Source organism: Barbus barbus (assembly GCF_936440315.1).
Source record: "Barbus barbus genome assembly, chromosome: 6".
Taxonomy (NCBI): Eukaryota; Metazoa; Chordata; class Actinopteri; order Cypriniformes; family Cyprinidae; genus Barbus; species Barbus barbus.
In genome coordinates, this window is record NC_136734.1 from 33797521 (window position 1) to 33816474 (window position 18954).

The 18954-nt window shown below is 44.3% G+C and overlaps 1 protein-coding gene across 2 annotated transcripts in view; it reads right to left on the bottom strand.

Moving 5' to 3' along the window:
• Window positions 1-18954, bottom strand: part of LOC306871447 (sphingosine-1-phosphate transporter SPNS2) — a 72944-nt gene that overhangs the window by 12988 nt on the left and 41002 nt on the right. For both annotated transcript variants that reach the window (XM_079419387.1, XM_079419388.1), the window contains exons 3-8: window positions 13178-13314; window positions 11717-11868; window positions 6417-6483; window positions 3558-3700; window positions 2982-3134; window positions 2703-2892 (exon numbers count right to left, since the gene is read on the bottom strand). In XM_079419387.1, the coding sequence (XP_079275513.1) occupies window positions 2703-2892; window positions 2982-3134; window positions 3558-3700; window positions 6417-6483; window positions 11717-11868; window positions 13178-13314 (842 nt within the window). The remainder of the gene's footprint in view (window positions 1-2702; window positions 2893-2981; window positions 3135-3557; window positions 3701-6416; window positions 6484-11716; window positions 11869-13177; window positions 13315-18954) is intronic.

An 18954-nucleotide genomic window follows, 5' to 3' on the forward strand; every position in this document is an offset into this window, starting at 1 on the left:
TTGTCAAGGTGCTTATGGCAGATTGAGACACAAGGATTGAATATCTCCACTAATCTTAGTGACTTGACAGAATGTAGATGGTCTCTCCACATCTCTGAGGCAAGAATGCAGCTGACGGCAGCTGCTGGGGTCAAACCAGATGAGATGAACTGTAGGCTGCAGGGGAATTTGATCGTTCAAGTGGCCGTTCTGACTTTGACAGGGTCTTATGTTGGGCTCAGTGTGATATGTTGAGCAGGGATGACCTCAGGGTGTAAAACAGAGGTGATGGTATTAGTTCACGGGTCTAGAAACTTCCATTTATGTGTCGGTGTGAAAGAATATCTGAAGGTGAGGAAATGAAAGCGTGTGTGTTTGGACATGTATGAAACTCTGTTCCAAAGTGACTTGAGGCTCAGACAGCGTGACGGACGGACAGACAGGCTAAAACTGTAAAGCCCTGCAGAACTCTGGTTAAGGGCTGTAGTGTGCTTACGAGACAGCAGCTGTCCCTGCTGGAACAGACCCTGACAGAGCTCCAGCGTGCTGTCACATTCACAGACTTCACATCTGTCACTATCAAATTTTCTCACTCCAAATATTTTCCCTCCTTGAAGTTTTGGATTCCTTGTTTTTCGTATGCTCCATTTGGATGTAATTACAGAAGCCTCTGGACAAGTGATGAAAGTGCGCTCATGTCTTTAGTTGGCAGCTGGGTGTATTTTTACTCAGAACTGACACTGCAATGTTACCTGTTTTGCAAGATGGCATGAGGGCCTGTGGTCCAAATGATGTGTCATTCATTTCTATAAATACCTTAAATTTGATCATTTACTGTAAAATTTGCCCTTTTGCTCTAAGTGACACTGACAAGTGTTCACTTTTTCCATTTCCACATTTTCTAATTTACTATACATGATTTTTATTATACTGTAAATAATTTTTTCTTGCACCCTTTATTGATCAAGATTCAACCCAAGATTATGTGAGTTCATTTGACCCAAACTAGACAACTAAGCAGCCAGGTCTACCCACAGGTGAGACTGTCTGCCTTATTAGAAATATTTTCAAAGTCATCACAATTTTTAACAAAGGCACAAGAGGTTGCAAAACCAGGTGAGTTTGAGGGTACAGTTCGTAACCGGTCTTTCATATTTAAGATAAGGTGGCAAACGTTGAGCAAGCTTAGAGGTTCTCAAACATAACACCAGATAAATGGCATTATCACAGTGCACTGGGTTCTTCTGTGCATAAGAAAAGACAAGCAGTCTCTAAAATACTTTTTCATTAAGCTTCTTATCATAAACTCTTATGAGAATCCCAGTCCGGGTTGGCCCTCCAGGAAGAGTGCTGCATTTAGTTCTGACCTGATTGTTTTTTTGTTAAAAGAACGAGCGTGACCTGGTAGAATTTTTTTGTTTCCTTATACAGCATAACTTTTTTCTATTAGTAACTCAGAAATGCCACAGCCCATTGTTTCTCAGCAGTAACTGAAAACTGCTCCCTTTTCCTGCTTTACATGCCAATTAAACAAGTACGCAGCGCCTGTTGCTCTTATTCTTTTAGTGTTGGGTTTAGACCTAACAACCCTGCCAAGCAACTGTTAAACCCACTGAATGCAACAGACTTTATATCGTTTAAAGCCTTATATTAACCTCTGAATAGAAGTGACCTTATTTGACACTGACTGAGAGGACTCATTATAATACAAGTATAGCCAGAAGGGAGTTGTACTAGAGATACTCAGGCCACAGTGTCAAGCAACCTTTCAGGGGAGAATCTCAGTGTTTACACCACAATTCCATGGCAACTAATATAAGGAGAGATGTTTACATGAAGTGTTTTAATACTGCAGCAATAACAGATGTGAAATCCATTGAAGACATTTAAAATAAATATTTAGTATATGTACTGTTGATGTGTGTGTGTGTGTGTGTGTGTGTAAACTGCCATTCAAAAGTTTGGGATCAGTAAGATTTTAATATTTTTAATGGAGTATCTTATGCCCATCAAGGCTTATATATATTTGATAAAAAAACAGAAAAAACAGTAACATTGTGAAATATAATTATATTGATATTAATAGCCATATTACTAATATTGGTTTCCTATTTTAATGTACTTGAAAATAATAATTTATTTCTGTGATGCACCACTATATTTTCAGCACCCATTACTCCAGTCTTCAGTGTCACAAGATCCTTCAGAAATCATTCTGATATGCTGATTTGTTATGAAAGTTGTGCTGCTTAATATTTTTTTTGGAACCTTTGATAATTTATTATTTGATGAAGTTAAAAAGAACAGCATTTAATCAAAATAGAAATCTTTTCTAACAATATAAGTCTTTACTATCACTTTTTATCCATTTAACACATCCTTGCTGAATAAAAGTATTAATTTATTAAAAAATTTACTGACCCCTTTTTTTGAATAGTAGTGTATATTGTAACAAAATTTCTAGGAGTAATGATGCTGAAAATTCAGCTTTGCTTCACAGGAATAAATTATATTTTAAAGTATATTAAAATAGAAAATTGCAATTGTTTAAACTGCAATAATGTTTCAAAAAATTTGTTTTTTCTGTATTTTCATTAAATAGATACAACATTGATGAGCATAAGAAACTTCTTTAAAAAACATAAAAATTCTTATGTACACATACATACACAAGTAAGTTTTGAAGTAAGTTGAAACTGAACCGTCAAAATAGAGGTACTTACATACGCTCCCACAATGCTCTTCTTGGCCACAACAAAAATGAGGCAGATGAAGATAGCAGAGCCCAGCATGCTGACCGCACACACCAGCGGGTCGGCACGCTCCGTCTTCTGACGGCAGAGCCGCGTGGTCACAGCACCGATCACCACTCCCAACAACCCCGTCACACAGGTGATGGCTCCGAAAATCAAACTGGAGATGAGAGAAAAATACATTAGTTGTCAGAAGTGTAATGTTTGCATTTGTACATTACATTTTCAGTGGTATGTGCATGTTGGGACCTGTCTTTGCTGCTGCATGGTTGATAGGTGCAGCTCACTGCTGTCTTCTGCACCACCTGAGCTCTGACCAGGTACTGCGGGATCCAGATCCCAAACGCCCCCGTGGCAAATGACACGGCTGCCGATGCCAGAGATGAAAATACATAACTCCGACTGGGGAGCAGAAAGAAAATCAATGAATATGCAAAATTCATGAGTTTTTGCAATTGCAGTTACCCTTCCTCTTTATGTCTTCATTCATTTGACCACAACAAAGATGGTTGGTCCAGTAGCATGAATCATTTTAAAAAAAATCAATTAAAATTATTGAATGTTTTTATAATTTAAAGTTTTAGTTGATTTAAACTTGAATTATGCCACGGGATACTGTAAAAACTCCTTAAAACACCATTTACTCCAATACACTGTCACCAAATTTCAGCGAAGGCCATAAAAACCATACACTTTGAGGGATCCAGTATTCTGAGTCGATGGCTGATTGTTAAGTGATTACATCTTGTACGCCCCGATCCTGAATCTTTGGTTCATTACATTCTTGAGTGATGAATAGGAAAAAAGAATAAACAAGTGGCATACTTTTTGGCAAGAGCTTTCATGTCACAGAGCCAGGAAGTTCGTGTCTTTATACGTCCAGCGATATGGTCAGCACTCCCTCTCTTTGGCTCAGGGATAAAGATGAGAATGAGGGTCCCAGCCATCAACCCCAACATCGGAGAAACCTTGAGACAGAAGAAAAAAAAAAAAGTTTAAAAAACAGTATATAACAAAAAATGCTAATAGTTTTCTCATATATTTATGTCTTGTTTTCCTTGAAACAAGTTAAACGTACTTGAAACAAAACTACTTGAGATTCTATGATGTTTTCAGTAAATATATCTTGAATTGAGTTTATTTCTTCTACTCCATTCGTAATTTGTCAAGAATAAATAAAAATCAAGTATTCTTATTTTATATGAATCATATCTTACAAAATGTTTAGATGTTTTTACTGCAGAAATACTGCTTAAGAATGCTTTCAGTGCAGTACTCTCTGCTGTAACTAGACTAAATATTTTTGCTTGTATTACTGCGAGCATGTGCTGTATGTTAAACAAAATCTTGCGCGCTGAACAATAAGAATCTGTCTCGCATCCTGTTTGGTCTAGCAAGTTATTCGCTGAGTCCATACTGGTGGTGTTATTTTGTGATTAGCTTATGGTTTAGTATGTTACAGATTAGGTTTATTTATATTCACATCAGGGTGTGTAGTGTAGGCAGTTTACTAGACTACAGTGTGAAGTGGACTCCATTAGGTGATGTTTCTTTACTCCGTCCTCTCGTTTTCTTTCTCAGTTTTCTCCCTTGTGTGGGAGCAGCTGTGGTCCACCAGGCCATGAGCTATTATCTCTTTTATCATCCTTCCTGATGGCTACAGCACAGCAGTGTGTGTATGTGTGTGCGCGCATGTGCTTGTTGGTTCGCTCGCCCACATGGAAGCAGCGTAAGCGCCTCCGTCGCTTGTGAAAGCCAAAGCAATTCTGTCTGTCAGGCGCAATCCTCCTGGAGATCATTTATAGCACATTAATGCAGAGCTCTGCACAAAATTGCGTCTCTTATGGGTGTGCTTGTGTGCATGTAAAGATCTATTCATCTGTGCTGCACAACAATTCCAGTATTTTTGTCTTATTTTCTAGTTTAAAAAATCTAATATAATTATAATATTATCTTAATATACACTACTATTTAAAAAGCTTGTATTTCAAATAAATGTTTTTTTTTACTTTATTAAATAATTATGAAAAAAATTATCAATTTACACAAAAATTTGAAGCAGCTCAACTGCTTTCAATATTGATAAGTAGGCTAATGTTTCTTGAGCACTAAATCAGCATATCTGAATGATTTCTGAAGGATCATGCCAAAGGTGCAAATTACATTTTAAGTATTTTTTAAGCAATTTTTTTTAAGTTTAATCAACAAAATTGAGTCACTTAAAATTCAATTAGGTAACAAAAGTAAACTTCAAATTCAAAAAGTCTCCAAATACTAGTCTAAGAACAGAGCCTGTCTCGCTAAAGCCTGGATTTGGTCTTGTTATCCTTCCATAACTAGAAAACCCAGCAGCCATAAAAGAGGTCTTTGCAGTGGGCCTATTTTCTTTCAGTCACACTGAGGGGATTCCTCACAGTCTCCCCGGTCTAGTTTCATATCAAAGCCTGCATTGATCAGTCATCTTGAACGCTGACTCTGACCTGCACTCTACCATAGTATTATCAGATGCTGCCCTTTCCTGCTAATCTCAAGGTAGTTCTGTAGTTTCTTTTACGCTTTTTAAGGTTGGCTCTGGCACAGCAAATACTGTAGTGAGTGCAATCAAATAACGAGAGCTCAAGGTGCTATTTCTCCTGGCATTTCTGCTCTCCGACCTGCAGAAGATTGATATGGCTCTCAATAATTATGATCTAATCCTCCACTCCAAAAAAACACACTCCCTATTCGAGAACAGAAGGTGATTGAGTTCTTTAGGGCTCTGCAAAACAAGCGGAAAGTGGCACAAAATGCCCCCCCCCCCCTCTCAGAACAGGATATGGCTGATACGGAGTACTTTTTCATCTGTCTGCTGTTTTTATAGTCATTTAAAGTGCCACTGATGATTAATAGTCCACCGAACTACAAGCTTTGTCTTCTCAAGGAATGTTTTACTGGATCCAAGAGTTCAAACAATGGTGCTCCGCTACTGTTTGCAAAAGTGTTCCGACAAACTAGCTCCAAATAAAGCTATTCATGTTCCTGAGGGTCACAAAATTGTCATGCAGAGAGGAGTTTTTGTAAGCTTGAGAGGGTTTAACAAGTCTCCTTTTAGGCCTAAGCGCTTGACAGCCAAACCTCGTTGGTGTTTTAAGAGGCAGCCACACATCAAGTGTAATTCAAGTTCACGATAAGACACTCTGTGGATTCTTCATGACCCTACGAAAGGAACACCCAACTGTTAAAGTTTAAACTGAACAAGTGAAGTGGCTGATTTTAAAACAGCACTGAGCTAATGAAGGACAAAAAACGGCCTCTCGCTTTCTCTGAAAAAGTTGTTTTTGCTTGCTCTCTTTCAATGCCTAAAATGCTATAGGCCACAGCCCTTCCTCTCACTCAATCATTTCATAAATTAGTCATTTTAGCTGCACTAAAGGTGCTCGGCTTGGCTCTTTTGGTTAGCGCTGTGGTATATCAAGGCTACTGAGGAATATCCCACAACAAAAGGGTCTGTGTAAATGAGCCCCCTCTTCTCCTGGGTCTCTGCAGCACAAAGACCGCAAAAACCACAAACGAAGGTATTTTGGGATTCACCTGTCTGCCATGGGTTTTAGGGATATTTTTGACCTGGACGAGAGGAAATGGAGGCTGTGCATGCTTCCTCTAAAATATTGATACAACACACTGAGATATTTCAACAGCTCTTACCCTCAGAGCCCAGAACCAGTGCCCTCCAGCGTCTTTAGCGATGGATCCCAGGATGTAGCCCAGACCGCTACGGACAGAGAGCAAAACATGTCATTATACTCAAGCAAACATATCATATTCCATACATAAACATCTACTGTCCAGTTGGTTTGCTGGGCATAGCTGGTATAAGCCAGGGTTATTTTAGTTTTAAATTTTAATGCAATTTTTGTTTGTTTTCGATTTATATTTACATTTTAGTAGTTTACGCCTGCCAATTAATGTAATAACCGGTGAAATTAAAATGTAGAAAGGTAAATTTATCAGCGTAACTACATTTATTTGATTTTAGTTAGCTTTGAACTCATTAAAATATATTTTGTTTAGTTTTATGTTAAACTAACACTGTTTTTAGTTGGTCTAGCTTGTCTTTCATCCTGCCTAAGCTGTTTTTGAGGTGGAGTAGCTGATCTAGCAGCCAGCCCCAACTGGTTTTCATCTATGGTCTGCCAGCTGGTCTCCCAACCTGACCAGTTGACAAGTGCCCAAAACCTCTCTAAAACCAGCAAGCCAGACTAGCCTGACCATCTTAGACAGTTTTTAAAAGCTGTTTTGCCATGTGTCTGCCTCATTGACTTGGTCTGTCTTCTTTTCCCCATTGTCTTCCCCACCCAAAGCTGTGTCATACATCCTAAAACTTTCATGCTCTGGGTAGCCTGGCTGAACTCAGCATGCATACTAATGGCGCTGATAATGGCTTTACACTGAACATCACCTCTGGCTATGTAAGAGAGTCAACCACTTAGCATTACTCAGGGGCTTACAATGACGGATCAGCTCCGAGGGAAAGAGAAAGGGAGATGACTGGGGAGAGACGCCAGCTTCCCACACAGTGTCGCTTGGGTTTTTGGATTTGGGGACTGTGGTGAAATACGAACATCAAACGTTCGGGTGACCTAATTCTGAGAATCCCTGTCTGAGGTTGTAGGATACGGCTTCAGAGTGCATGTGTCTCATGAACTTTCCTTTAAGTCCTTCTAAAGCGAGACTGCCTGACAGAGAGTGCTATAAGGAAAAGAGGAAGACGGCCACTCAAGGTGGGATCATTTCAACTCTGTTGGTATCTGAAGAATCCGTGAGTCATATCTCTTCAGACGTAGACCAAACTCTCTCAGCTCTACATCCTGTTTACAGTCTGATGAAGTTCATAATTGCCGTGTTATGATTTCGGATGAAGCACATGTGAAATATTCTTTCTGTATGTAGATTATCTGGTTTGTGACTATCACTGGATGTTATTTGACTAAGACGCCTTTCATCGGGCATTGTATGAATTGTTTTCTTCTTTTGGTCATAGTCTGTTAAAAACAAGTTGATTGGGTGTCTCACTGCGTTCTCACTCTCTGTCTGTCTCCATTCCATGTTTGTTCACCTGTTACCAACCCTCTCACACTGAAGCAAAAGAAAGTGAAAAGTTTTTGCTGTTTTAAGGTTTTATAACAGTGTTGTCACTAGTGCACTAGTGAAGGTGTGAGGAAGCCATAGAAACAAGAAGTATTTGCAAGTCTTTGTTTTAATGACAGCAGCATTCAAGCTGTGTGAACTCAAGTTAGAACCAGGTTAAAATGCCTCACTTGATCAGGTGTAAATATGGTCATAGGGTGAGAAAGACATACAGTATTGATTAATAACATACACTACTGTTCAAAAGCTTGGGGTCAGATATTAGAATGTTTTCTGAAAGATCAAGTGACACTGAAGACTGGAGTAATGCCTGCTGAAAATTCAGCTTTGCATCACAGGTATAAATTACATGTTAAAACACAAAACAGTTATTTACATTTAGCTGACGCTTTTATCCAAAGTGACTTACAATTGCTATATATGTCAGAGGTCGCACACCTCTGGAGCAACTAGGGGTTAAGTGTCTTGCTCAGGGACACATTGGTGTCTCACAGTGGATTCGAACCCGGGTCTCTCACACCAAAGGCATGTATCTTATCCACTGCGCCATCACCACCCCATAGTTATTTGTAATAATATTTTAAAATAATACTGTTTTTTTTGTATTTTAATCAAATGCGGCCTTGGCGAACATACTTTGAAAAACATTTAAAAAAATGACTGACCCCACCTTTTGAATGGTATTTTACATTTATTAAGGAATACTGTATACTAACAGAGTGGTTCGGAACAGTATTCTCTTGTATTTGGAGGTTGTTAATTTTTTTTATTGAACATCAGGCCAGCGTTTTAATCTTTCTGTTTAAATTTAGAGCGTCCCTCCCAGCATTTAACCTCTTACCCACTTCCTGTGTTCCCAGACACTCGTGCCAGGCCTTCGCTCAACAGGTAAACCACATTGTTTATCTTTGACTGCCCCTGGCATATCTCACTGATGGACCAGTCTGACCTGGCCCATCAAACAATAGGACTTTATCAGTAAATACATATGGCTCTCAACATGAGTGTCAACTGGACCTCATTCGATGTCAAGAACCCATTAATTAAAGTTAATTAACCATCTAAACTTAATAGTTTTTTCATCAAACATGGCCACTTGGTACCTAACTGATGTTCTTGATTGGATGAGAGGTTTTGGATATTAATTTCAGGCGTTTGTGATGTGGTGCTGCCATTTTTATATGTCTGTAAATTTTTGTACACAAGTTGTCAGTATTACTCTGTATCTCCATGTTTATTAGTAACTAAAATATTTTCCACTCCCATAAGAGGACTCAAATTTCCTGCTAAACATTTCTCTCATGGCTGAAGTCACTTCCTGGAAACAGTAACAACCTGACTGCAGATAAACAGTGTGCTAGACAGGAAGTGAGGCGGCACACTGTAGCTCTCTACTCTTTCACCTCTTATTGTTCGTACTGTCGATCGTTTGTTAGGGCCAAACCCAGTTAGCTTGCAAATACCTCAACTCTCCCGGACTGGCTATTTTTTTCCATCTCGTCCTTTCCTCTAACTGCGTTCAATCTCTCATCGATACTAATACTAGCCCTAAAACAGGTCTTATGGTGACAGCTGCTGTGTTCAGATATTTCTCTTCCTCAGTTTAGCGGGTGTTATTCGACTGCACGTATAAAACTCTAGTTTTTGTGCTCTGGCATTTCGTGTTGTTGTTTGTCTTCCACATCAGATTAACAATTAAACCGCAAGATGTTGTATGTGAACATAATGCAGCTAAAAATGCTGCACCAGTACAGTCATGAATTTTTTATCACCTCTCCTCTGTTTATTTTTCCCCTTTTCTCTCTAGTCTTTTTCCAGCTCAGTGAGCAAAAGAAAATCCCTGTGTTAAGTGACTGTAATAGGTCAGCTTAAAGACTTCCACAGCAGCAGCAGATTTAGAAAATCACTACTTGGCTCATCTGATGCGGTGACCACACAAAACGCTGAGCTCAATTCTCCACAACTGACCTTTACTGAGTTGAGATGGTATCTGAGGTTATTTGGCTGTCAGAAGCTATTCCCTTCAGCTGCAGTTCACCTAACCTGACCCGAAATGTCTTAATTTGCATTACATTTCTCATCCATGGCTGGTTAAATAGCAATAAAAATGACCAAGTTGCATATCAGATTGTATTATATGACTTACAATGCTAAAGTGCAATTGTAAAATCATCTCTAGTGAACATCTGCACACCTTCAATTAAATTGCTTAAGCAAAATTAAATCGCCTGGAGTCCCTGTGTATTTAGTTTATTGCGAGCTGTGGTGGTATTAGAGGTAAGCATGGAGACTTGAACACAGGTGGAAAATGGATTTGTTTGGCCATTAGGAATCAATATTTCCTTTAAATGTTTACACATCTGATATTAATGTCATATTGCAAGGTTTATTTTAAATGAGTGATTTTATTACTGATCTAGCTGCAAATAAATGTCTATCATTGTAAATAGCATGGATAAGATAAGAACGGTTTCTCTCATCGCCCAACATCATTGTGAGTTTTTTCACTGCAACTAAATGTGGCATTTATTATAATAGTTTTTTTTAGAGATCTCACAGTTCTCTGTTTATTTATTGTTGCAAAATGGATTGTAAATATGACAAGTGGGTCCTTTTACCTATTTTATACTTGAAAATGAATAGATATGTGTGTATTGGCTGGCCTTGATAGTACCTGGTAATAGACTGAGAGGAAAATGTAATGGTATTGCTGATCATCAGTGTTGTGCAAGTTACTTCCAAACTGTAATACATTACAGATTACTTATTACTGTTATTTAAAAGTAATTCCTTACCTTACAATATTACTGTCTCAGAATTGTAATGCGTTACATGACTCCTGTATCACTTTTGAGTTACTTTCACCAAAATATCTACAGAAGTAGAACTTAACATTCTAAAATGACAAAATGTACTAGAGCCCTGCCCTAACGGCAAAGCGTTTCTATTTCGTTCCGGCTTTTTATAACTTAGAAAAAACATTTGGAGCATTTTTTGTTCAATGGAAACAACTTACGCCGTAATTTTTGCTCATAAAGGTAAGAGTAATACATCATTCGGAACTGTAAAGGGTTAACTTTTATTTGTGTGCACTCACAATATCAACAAAACGTCGTGTTTTTATCTTGAACAGGAGCGCTTCACAAAAATGAACCGAAAGATAACGAATACATTCCTCACAGACATGATAAATATATCTATAGAAAGCTTTAAATTACTACTTAACAAAATAAATAAAAATAAAACCAAAAACTATTTAATATAATCATTATCCGTGAAGATGCACTTCTCTCTAAAGGCACGTCTTACGAGGAGATGGCGAATCCTTACTATTTCCCCCCGGACACATTCGTGGTAATTGCTTTTGCTGGGGCTTTTGCTTTATTGAGTGTATTTGAATGCAGAACTCTTCAGCTGTGCTGACGGCTCGCTGCTGCTGCGGGACACTAAACACCGTCGAGCCGCTCTTGACAGTCGCGGCAGCGCAGACTTATGTTGTTTTCACCAGCACGGCAATTTTTTTTCATCAATAATTGATGGATGTCTAAAATATAAAGATAAGGAGAAGCCTAAAACAGGCCCGAGGACCGGCCCGCGTCTGAAGTATGACGTGAATATTGGCCCGAAGCCCGGCCCTAGGGGCGTAAAAAAGTCGGAGCCTGACTTTAAATAAAATTTAAAAGTGTGTTGTAACGCAAGCGTTACTGAACATGTACCGAGTGAAATATTACTGAAAATTTATTAGTAATGCCTTACACTACTGCGCTACAGCAAAAAGTAATACGTTACTTTAATGCATTACTTTTGTAACGCGTTACTCCCAACACTGCTTATCATTAATGTCTATTGATACCCACCTTCCAAGAGGGATGGCCAAGTAGAAGACAGAGAGCATTATGGTCCTTTTGTTGTTTGTGAACAGGTCTCCAATGATAGTTGGAGAGATGGATGAGTAGCTTGATTCTCCAATACCCACCAAGCATCTGGACAGCACTAACAACCAATAATACTGCAAAAGAAAATGTCATATGATTAGAAAAGCCGAAGGAATTTCTTTTATATAGTATTCAATTGGCAATTGCCTCATAGCATATTTTCTCTTCATTATGTTAATGATATTAACATCACACAGAAAGTACAGCTCATTAATCCCTGAAACATTTTCATAAATCTTGTCTATTGACATTGAGACTGTGTTTAAGTCTGTGTGGCTTTTTAGATGTTCCACATTTCTTATCAAAACTGAATATGTGTTAGTGTCAAAGGAGCAAGTGTCCTACATTTCTGAAACAGTGGGAACATGTGGCTGTTGTCCTCTGACCTCTATATCAGCGAGAAAGGAAGCCAGACTAAGAAACCACCCTTCCCTGAAATGGCCTAGACTTTATATAGTCATGTGAAGACGATTAACCGTGGGTGTGTAATGGACATCTATACTGCTGTGGAGAATTTGGGTCACCCTGGCAGTCGCTCAACTGAGGAGGCTAGTTATAGATTTCTCTTGTTGCTTGTGCTCACAGTCCATTTCTTTTATGTTTTTCTCACTCTCCTTCGTGATATCTCATTTTTATGATGTCACTGGTGGTCTCAGTCTGGCAGCAGTGGGGGGGTCTAGCCACACCCAACACTGATGAACTGAGACAAAGTGTGAGGAGCAAACACGGACAGCCTCTAGAGACACCAGGTCATCCCATTATGATATGATGCACATATACAGACACACACACATACAGATCTGTCATAGCAGACTTTCATGTGTGATCTCCTGAGGGGGCTCACAAAGCCACCTGACCAGCCAGATGCTGTGGTGTCAGACTTTTGTGAACTAACAAGCTTCCTGTAAATGCTAATGAGATAGTGTGCTATAGCTATATAGTCTTTTAGAAATGTAACAAGAGGTCTTCTGAGACAGGCCTAGTGTTATGCTAAGTGAGCATGTCATTTAATCATTTCATCTTAGCAAAAGGAAAAGGAAAAAAAGCAAAGTGCAGAAGAGAGAGCAAGCGAGAGAGACATCTAAATAATAAAGTACACTGAGTTTTTTTTATTATATGTAAAATGAGTCCTGCTATGCTGAATGATTCTAGTGTAGTTTCAAAGTGCTCTCAAATGAGCCAGAACCTGAATGAGCTCTAGAGATGGTACTGCTGGGCTGGGTTGCTGTTCTGCTTCTAAAAAGAACCAACCTAACGCTTTCTGAGCAAAAACAAACTATTTGTATTTTTAAGATTCTTCTAAAATGATAATCACATTGACATGATTCCTTTAAGAGGTTCTGAGCTGCTGCTTGTAGAGGAGAAAGAGAGTATGACACTTACATCTTTGGTAATAAAGGAGCTTAGCAGCGTCACAAAGGACCAGAAGAAGATTCCACAGCTCAGAATGATCTTTCTGTTGAATCGGTCGCCCAGGTAACCAAAAATGGGTGCGGCTATCATGAAACTGCAGATGAAAACTGGAAAGAAAAACAGACAGACACATTTAACTTTCACTTTCACATTTCTCTCATACTTGGTAGCATTTCTGTGCAGTCAAGATCAAAATAACATAGTTCTTAAAAAATGGCCTACTTATGCGGATGAAAACTAAAAAGCGGAAACCATGTCAATGTTGAGAATTCACATCGTTATTTTTTAACATAACGAGGAAGCTTTAAGATTCCCGTTCTGTTTCCCTAATTCACTTCCTACCCACAACCCCCTTATGAATGACTGAACATTTACTGAAAGCCAGTCAAAACCTACTCACTCTTCTACTCAATCTACAAGACTCTTCTCATCACAAGATTGCTTTAAACGAGCAGTTTTCCATTACTGTACATTTTCTTAATGCTGTCATAATCCACATAATTTTCACATCTATGTTTCTATGTTTAGCTATCCAAATGACGCACTCCAATAAGGTCCTGAATTTGTGTGGTATGCCTAAAATCTATTATTTTGTATTATATACTATATATACTATGCACCTGCATGCTTATACTGTCACGAACAGGCTAGGAGACACGGAGGAGTAAGGTCAATACAGGGTTTATTGGGAAAGGTGCAAGGGTGAATGCTGGGTGGAGGAGCGGGAACAGGATCCAGGAAGGGGAGTCGGCGGTGCGCACTGCCGCGGGGAGGAACAGGACCAGGAAGAGCCAGGAGCGGTGGAGAACAGGAGCGGTGGAGACTAGGAGCGGTGGAGACTTGGAACAGGGGGAATCTGGAGGTCTGCAGGAAGGTAACACAAGGTTAGTAGTCAGGCTAGGTTCGGGTAGTGAACGGTAGACCGGACGAGGAAGGAGTGCTTGTGGTGAGTGGATATAGTGCTGTTCATTAGCCGGTGACAGGTGCGGGGAATCAGTACTCAGGTGATTGGGATCTGGCTAATGAAGGTGCAGGTGACTGTGATTCTCTGACATTACCCCCCCCTCCAGGGGCGGCTCCTGACGCCCTACCACGGCGACGGGGGCGGCCTCGGCCTCTGGGTGCGGGACGACTAGGGTGATTGCGGTGAAACTCTTCGAGGAGCAAGGGGTCGAGGATGTCGTCCCTGGCCACCCAGGATCTTTCCTCTGGGCCATACCCCTCCCAGTCCACCAGGTACTCGAGCCGGGCGCCCCGTCGCCGCGAGTCCAGGATGTTGCGGACCCGGTAGACCTCAGCCCCATCGATCATCTCCGGAGGAGGGGGTGCGTCCGGTCCCGTGGTTCCTGGTGTAGAGGGGGAGAAGGGTTTGAGCAGTGAGACGTGGAAGGTGGGGTGGATGCGATACCTGGGGGGGAGCTGAAGCTCATAGGTGACGTCGTTCACCTGCCTCTGGATCTTAAACGGACCTATGAAGCGGGGACTCAGCTTTTTGCAAGGCAGGCGGAGACGGATGTCCTTGGTCGACAGCCAGACCCGATCTCCTGGCTGGTATTGGGGGGTCTCGGATCTCCGGACGTCCGCAAAGCGTTTATGTCTCCGCACTGCCCGCTGAAGATGGATATGTGCTGAGTCCCAAACCCTCTCACTCTCTCGGAACCAGTGGTCCACAGCTGGAACCTCCGCTGGTTCCTCCGTCCAGGGGAACAGAGGGGGTTGGTAGCCGAGCATGCACTGGAACGGGGTGAGACCGGTGGTGGCCTGGCGAAGGGAGTTTTGTGCATACTCGGCCCATGGGAGAAAACGGCTCCAGCTGTGCTGATCGGGGGAGCAGTATGACCGGAGGTAGCGTCCGAGCTCCTGGATCTTACGCTCAGTCTGGCCGTTGGTCTGGGGGTGATAGCCCGAGGACAGGCTGACGGTGATTCCCAAGAGGCGGAAGAAGGATCTCCAGACCCGGGACACGAACTGAGGGCCACGGTCCGACACGATGTCTTCCGGTAAGCCGAAATTGCGGAACACATGGTGGAATAGGCATTCGGCGGTCTCCAATGCCGTGGGCAAGCCCCTGAGGGGGATGAGTTTGCAGGCCTTGGAGAAGCGGTCAACCACAACTAGGACACAGGTGTGGCCCTCAGACTCAGGGAGGTCGGTGACGAAGTCCACACCGAGATGGGACCAGGGCCTCTGGGGAATGGGCAGGGGAACCAGTTTGCCCGCGGGCAGATGGCGAGGAGACTGGGACATGGCACAGACTGAGCACCCTCGGACGTACCTGATGACATCCGCGGTCATACCGGGCCACCAGTACCGAGCTTGGAGGAGTGAGAGGGTTCGCTGGCTGCCTGGGTGTCCAGAGCCCGGTACTTCGTGAGCTGAGCCCAGAAGGGTGAGGCGTTGGGAGCGGGGCACATAAATTTTCCCTTCTGGGCCTCCCTGCGGGGCGGGTTCGGTGAGAGTGGCGTCACGGATGTTGTCGTCAAGTGTCCACTGGATGGGGCTGACTATGAGGGCTGGAGGGAGAATGGGTTCGGGGTCTGTGGGTGTTTCTGGGGCATGCAGGCGGGAGAGAGCATCGGCCTTGGTGTTGCGGATTCCGGGGCGGTAGGTGATAGTGAAGGAGAACCGAGTGAAGAAGAGGGCCCAGCGTGCTTGACGGGGGTTTAGGCGTTTGGCATCTCTTAGATACTGGAGGTTTTTATGGTCCGTGATGACAGTGAAGGGGCAGGCGGCTCCCTCCAGCCAGTGACGCCACTCCTCCAAGGCTAGTTTGATGGCCAGCAGCTCTCGATTGCCAATGTCGTAGTTTACCTCCGCAGGGGACAGCTTCCGCGAGAAGTAAGCGCAAGGATGGAGGCTGGGAGGCTCGTCGTGGTGCTGGGACAGCACGGCCCCGACTCCTGTGGTGGAGGCGTCGACCTCCACGACGAAGGGGAGCTGGGGATCCGGGTGGCGTAGGATAGGGGCCGTGCTGAAGGCTTCCTTGAGCTTTTGGAACGCTTCGTGGGCTTCGGGGCTCCAGGACAGAGACTTGGGCTTACCCCGGAGCATGGAGGTGAGGGGTGACGACAGTCGACTGAATTGGCAGATGAAACGTCTGTAAAAGTTGGCGAAGCCCAAAAAGCGCTGTAGCTCCTTGACCGTCTGTGGCAGGGGCCAGTCCAGGATCGCTTGGACCTTCCCCTGGTCCATCTGGATTCCTTCGGGACTGATGGTATAGCCGAGGAACTGTACCGTGGAGCGATGGAACTCGCACTTCTCCAGTTTAAGGTAGAGCCGGTGCTCTCTGAGCCGCTGGAGGACCTGCTCAACGTGGTGGCGATGTTCGGCCAGGTTCCGGGAGTAAATCAGGATATCGTCGATGTAGACGATCACGAATTGGTGGAGGAACTCCCGGAACACCTCGTTCATGAAGCCTTGAAAGACGGACGGTGAGTTGGAGAGGCCGTACGGCATAACCCGGTACTCGTAGTGCCCAGATGGAGTGTGGAACGCCGTCTTCCACTCATCGCCCGCCCTTATCCTCACGAGGTTGTACGCGCTTCGCAGGTCCAACTTGGAGAAGATGCGGGCCCCACGGAGTTCCTCGAGGGCGGCCGGGACCAGGGGAAGCGGGTATGGGAGTTTGACGGTCTGCTCGTTGAGTGTGCGGTAATCTATACAGGGCCTCAAGCCTCCGTCCTTTTTGCCCACGAAGAAGAAGCTCGAGGCGGCGGGGGATGTTGACTGCCGGATAAAGCCTTGTTGAAGAGCCTCCTTGATGTACTCCTCCATTGCCTTGCGCTCCGGGATGGACAGGGGGTAAATCTTACCCTTAGGAAGTTTTGCCCCAGGCAGCAGGTCAATGGCACAGTCCCATGGCCGGTGCGGTGGTAGGCGAGTGGCTGCCTGTTTGCTGAAGACATCCTGGAACGCCTGGTAGTCAGATGGGACGGTACCCTCCACCTGGGGCTCAGGACTTTCTACTAGCGTGGAACAGACTGTCAGGGGGACGGGGTTCGTAGGGATCCTCTGTACTGACTGCAGGCAGGACTGGGAACAAAACTCGCTCCAGCGAGTGACTTCGCATGGATCCCATCTGACTACTGGAGAGTGGAGATTGAGCCATGGGCGTCCCAGGATGATATCCACCGTGGGCCCCTCCAGTACCAGAAAGGTGATGGACTCCTCGTGTAGACAGCCGACCCGGAGTGTTACGGGAGGAGAGCGATACCTCACTCTACCACGCCCCAGCGGTTTTCCCTGGATGGTCTCGACTCGGAGCTCCTGGGGTTGCCGCCTCCGGGGGAGATTGAGGTGGGTTAGTAGGGCTTGGGAAATGAAGTTCCCCGAGGAGCCCGAGTCGACCAGGGCGGAGACTGTAAGAGAGGAGTCTGGGGTGAGGAGTTGTACTGGCATCAGTGATAATGAAGAAATATCTGGCTCAAGTTGAAGGGTACTCACCGCGGGGCGTGGAGGTCGGACGGGGCATTCCCGGATGAGGTGTCCTTGTTTCGCGCAGTAGAGGCATAGGTTGGCCGCGAGGCGGCGCGCACGTTCCATGCGGGAGAGGCGGGCGGTGTCTACGAGCATGGGTTCTGGTACTGGGGAGCTTGCAGCGGGTGAAGCTGACGGGGGGGCGGACTCATCCTCGAGGCAGGCGGTGAGGCGTTGAGAGATGCGAGAAGCGCGTTGCATGAAGGTTTCTAGTCCTACACTGTCATCGTAGATGGCCATCTGGGCGCGCAGGCGGGGATTCAAGCCGAGGCGGTAGGCACTCAGTAAAGCTGCTTCGTTCCAGCCGCTGGTGGCCGCTAGAGTGCGAAACTCCAAGGTGTAGTCATCCACGGACGCCTCTCCTTGGCGTAAGCGAAGAAGACGATCCTGCACAGAGATGCGTCCCGCGGCGACTCCGAAGACCTCCTTGAAGTGGCTGGTGAACGCTTCGTAGGAGTTGATGATGGTGCTCTGCGCGTCCCAGATAGCCTGCGCCCATAGCAACGCCTTGCCGGACAGGAGGGAGGTAAGAAAAGCCACCTTCGATCTCTCGGTGGTGAACTTACGGGGTTGTGCCGCGATGTACAAGGACACTTGAAGCAGGAAGCCGCCACACCCCGCCGCATCACCCGCGTACTTGGATGGAATGGCCACGGGACTCTCAGAGGCAGGTGGTGGGACAGGTGGTGGAAGAAGGGATGCCCGGAGAGTATTGACCAACTCCTCCAGCGTGTCGACGGCCGAGGGTGGCCGGGACTCCATGACACGCGGTGCTGTAGTTGGTCCGGTCTTCTGTCACGAACAGGCTAGGAGACACGGAGGAGTAAGGTCAATACAGGGTTTATTGGGAAAGGTGCAAGGGTGAATGCTGGGTGGAGGAGCGGGAACAGGATCCAGGAAGGGGAGTCGGCGGTGCGCACTGCCGCGGGGAGGAACAGGACCAGGAAGAGCCAGGAGCGGTGGAGAACAGGAGCGGTGGAGACTAGGAGCGGTGGAGACTTGGAACAGGGGGAATCTGGAGGTCTGCAGGAAGGTAACACAAGGTTAGTAGTCAGGCTAGGTTCGGGTAGTGAACGGTAGACCGGACGAGGAAGGAGTGCTTGTGGTGAGTGGATATAGTGCTGTTCATTAGCCGGTGACAGGTGCGGGGAATCAGTACTCAGGTGATTGGGATCTGGCTAATGAAGGTGCAGGTGACTGTGATTCTCTGACATATACATTTACATTTACTCATTTAGCTGACGCTTTTATCCAAAGCGACTTACAAATGC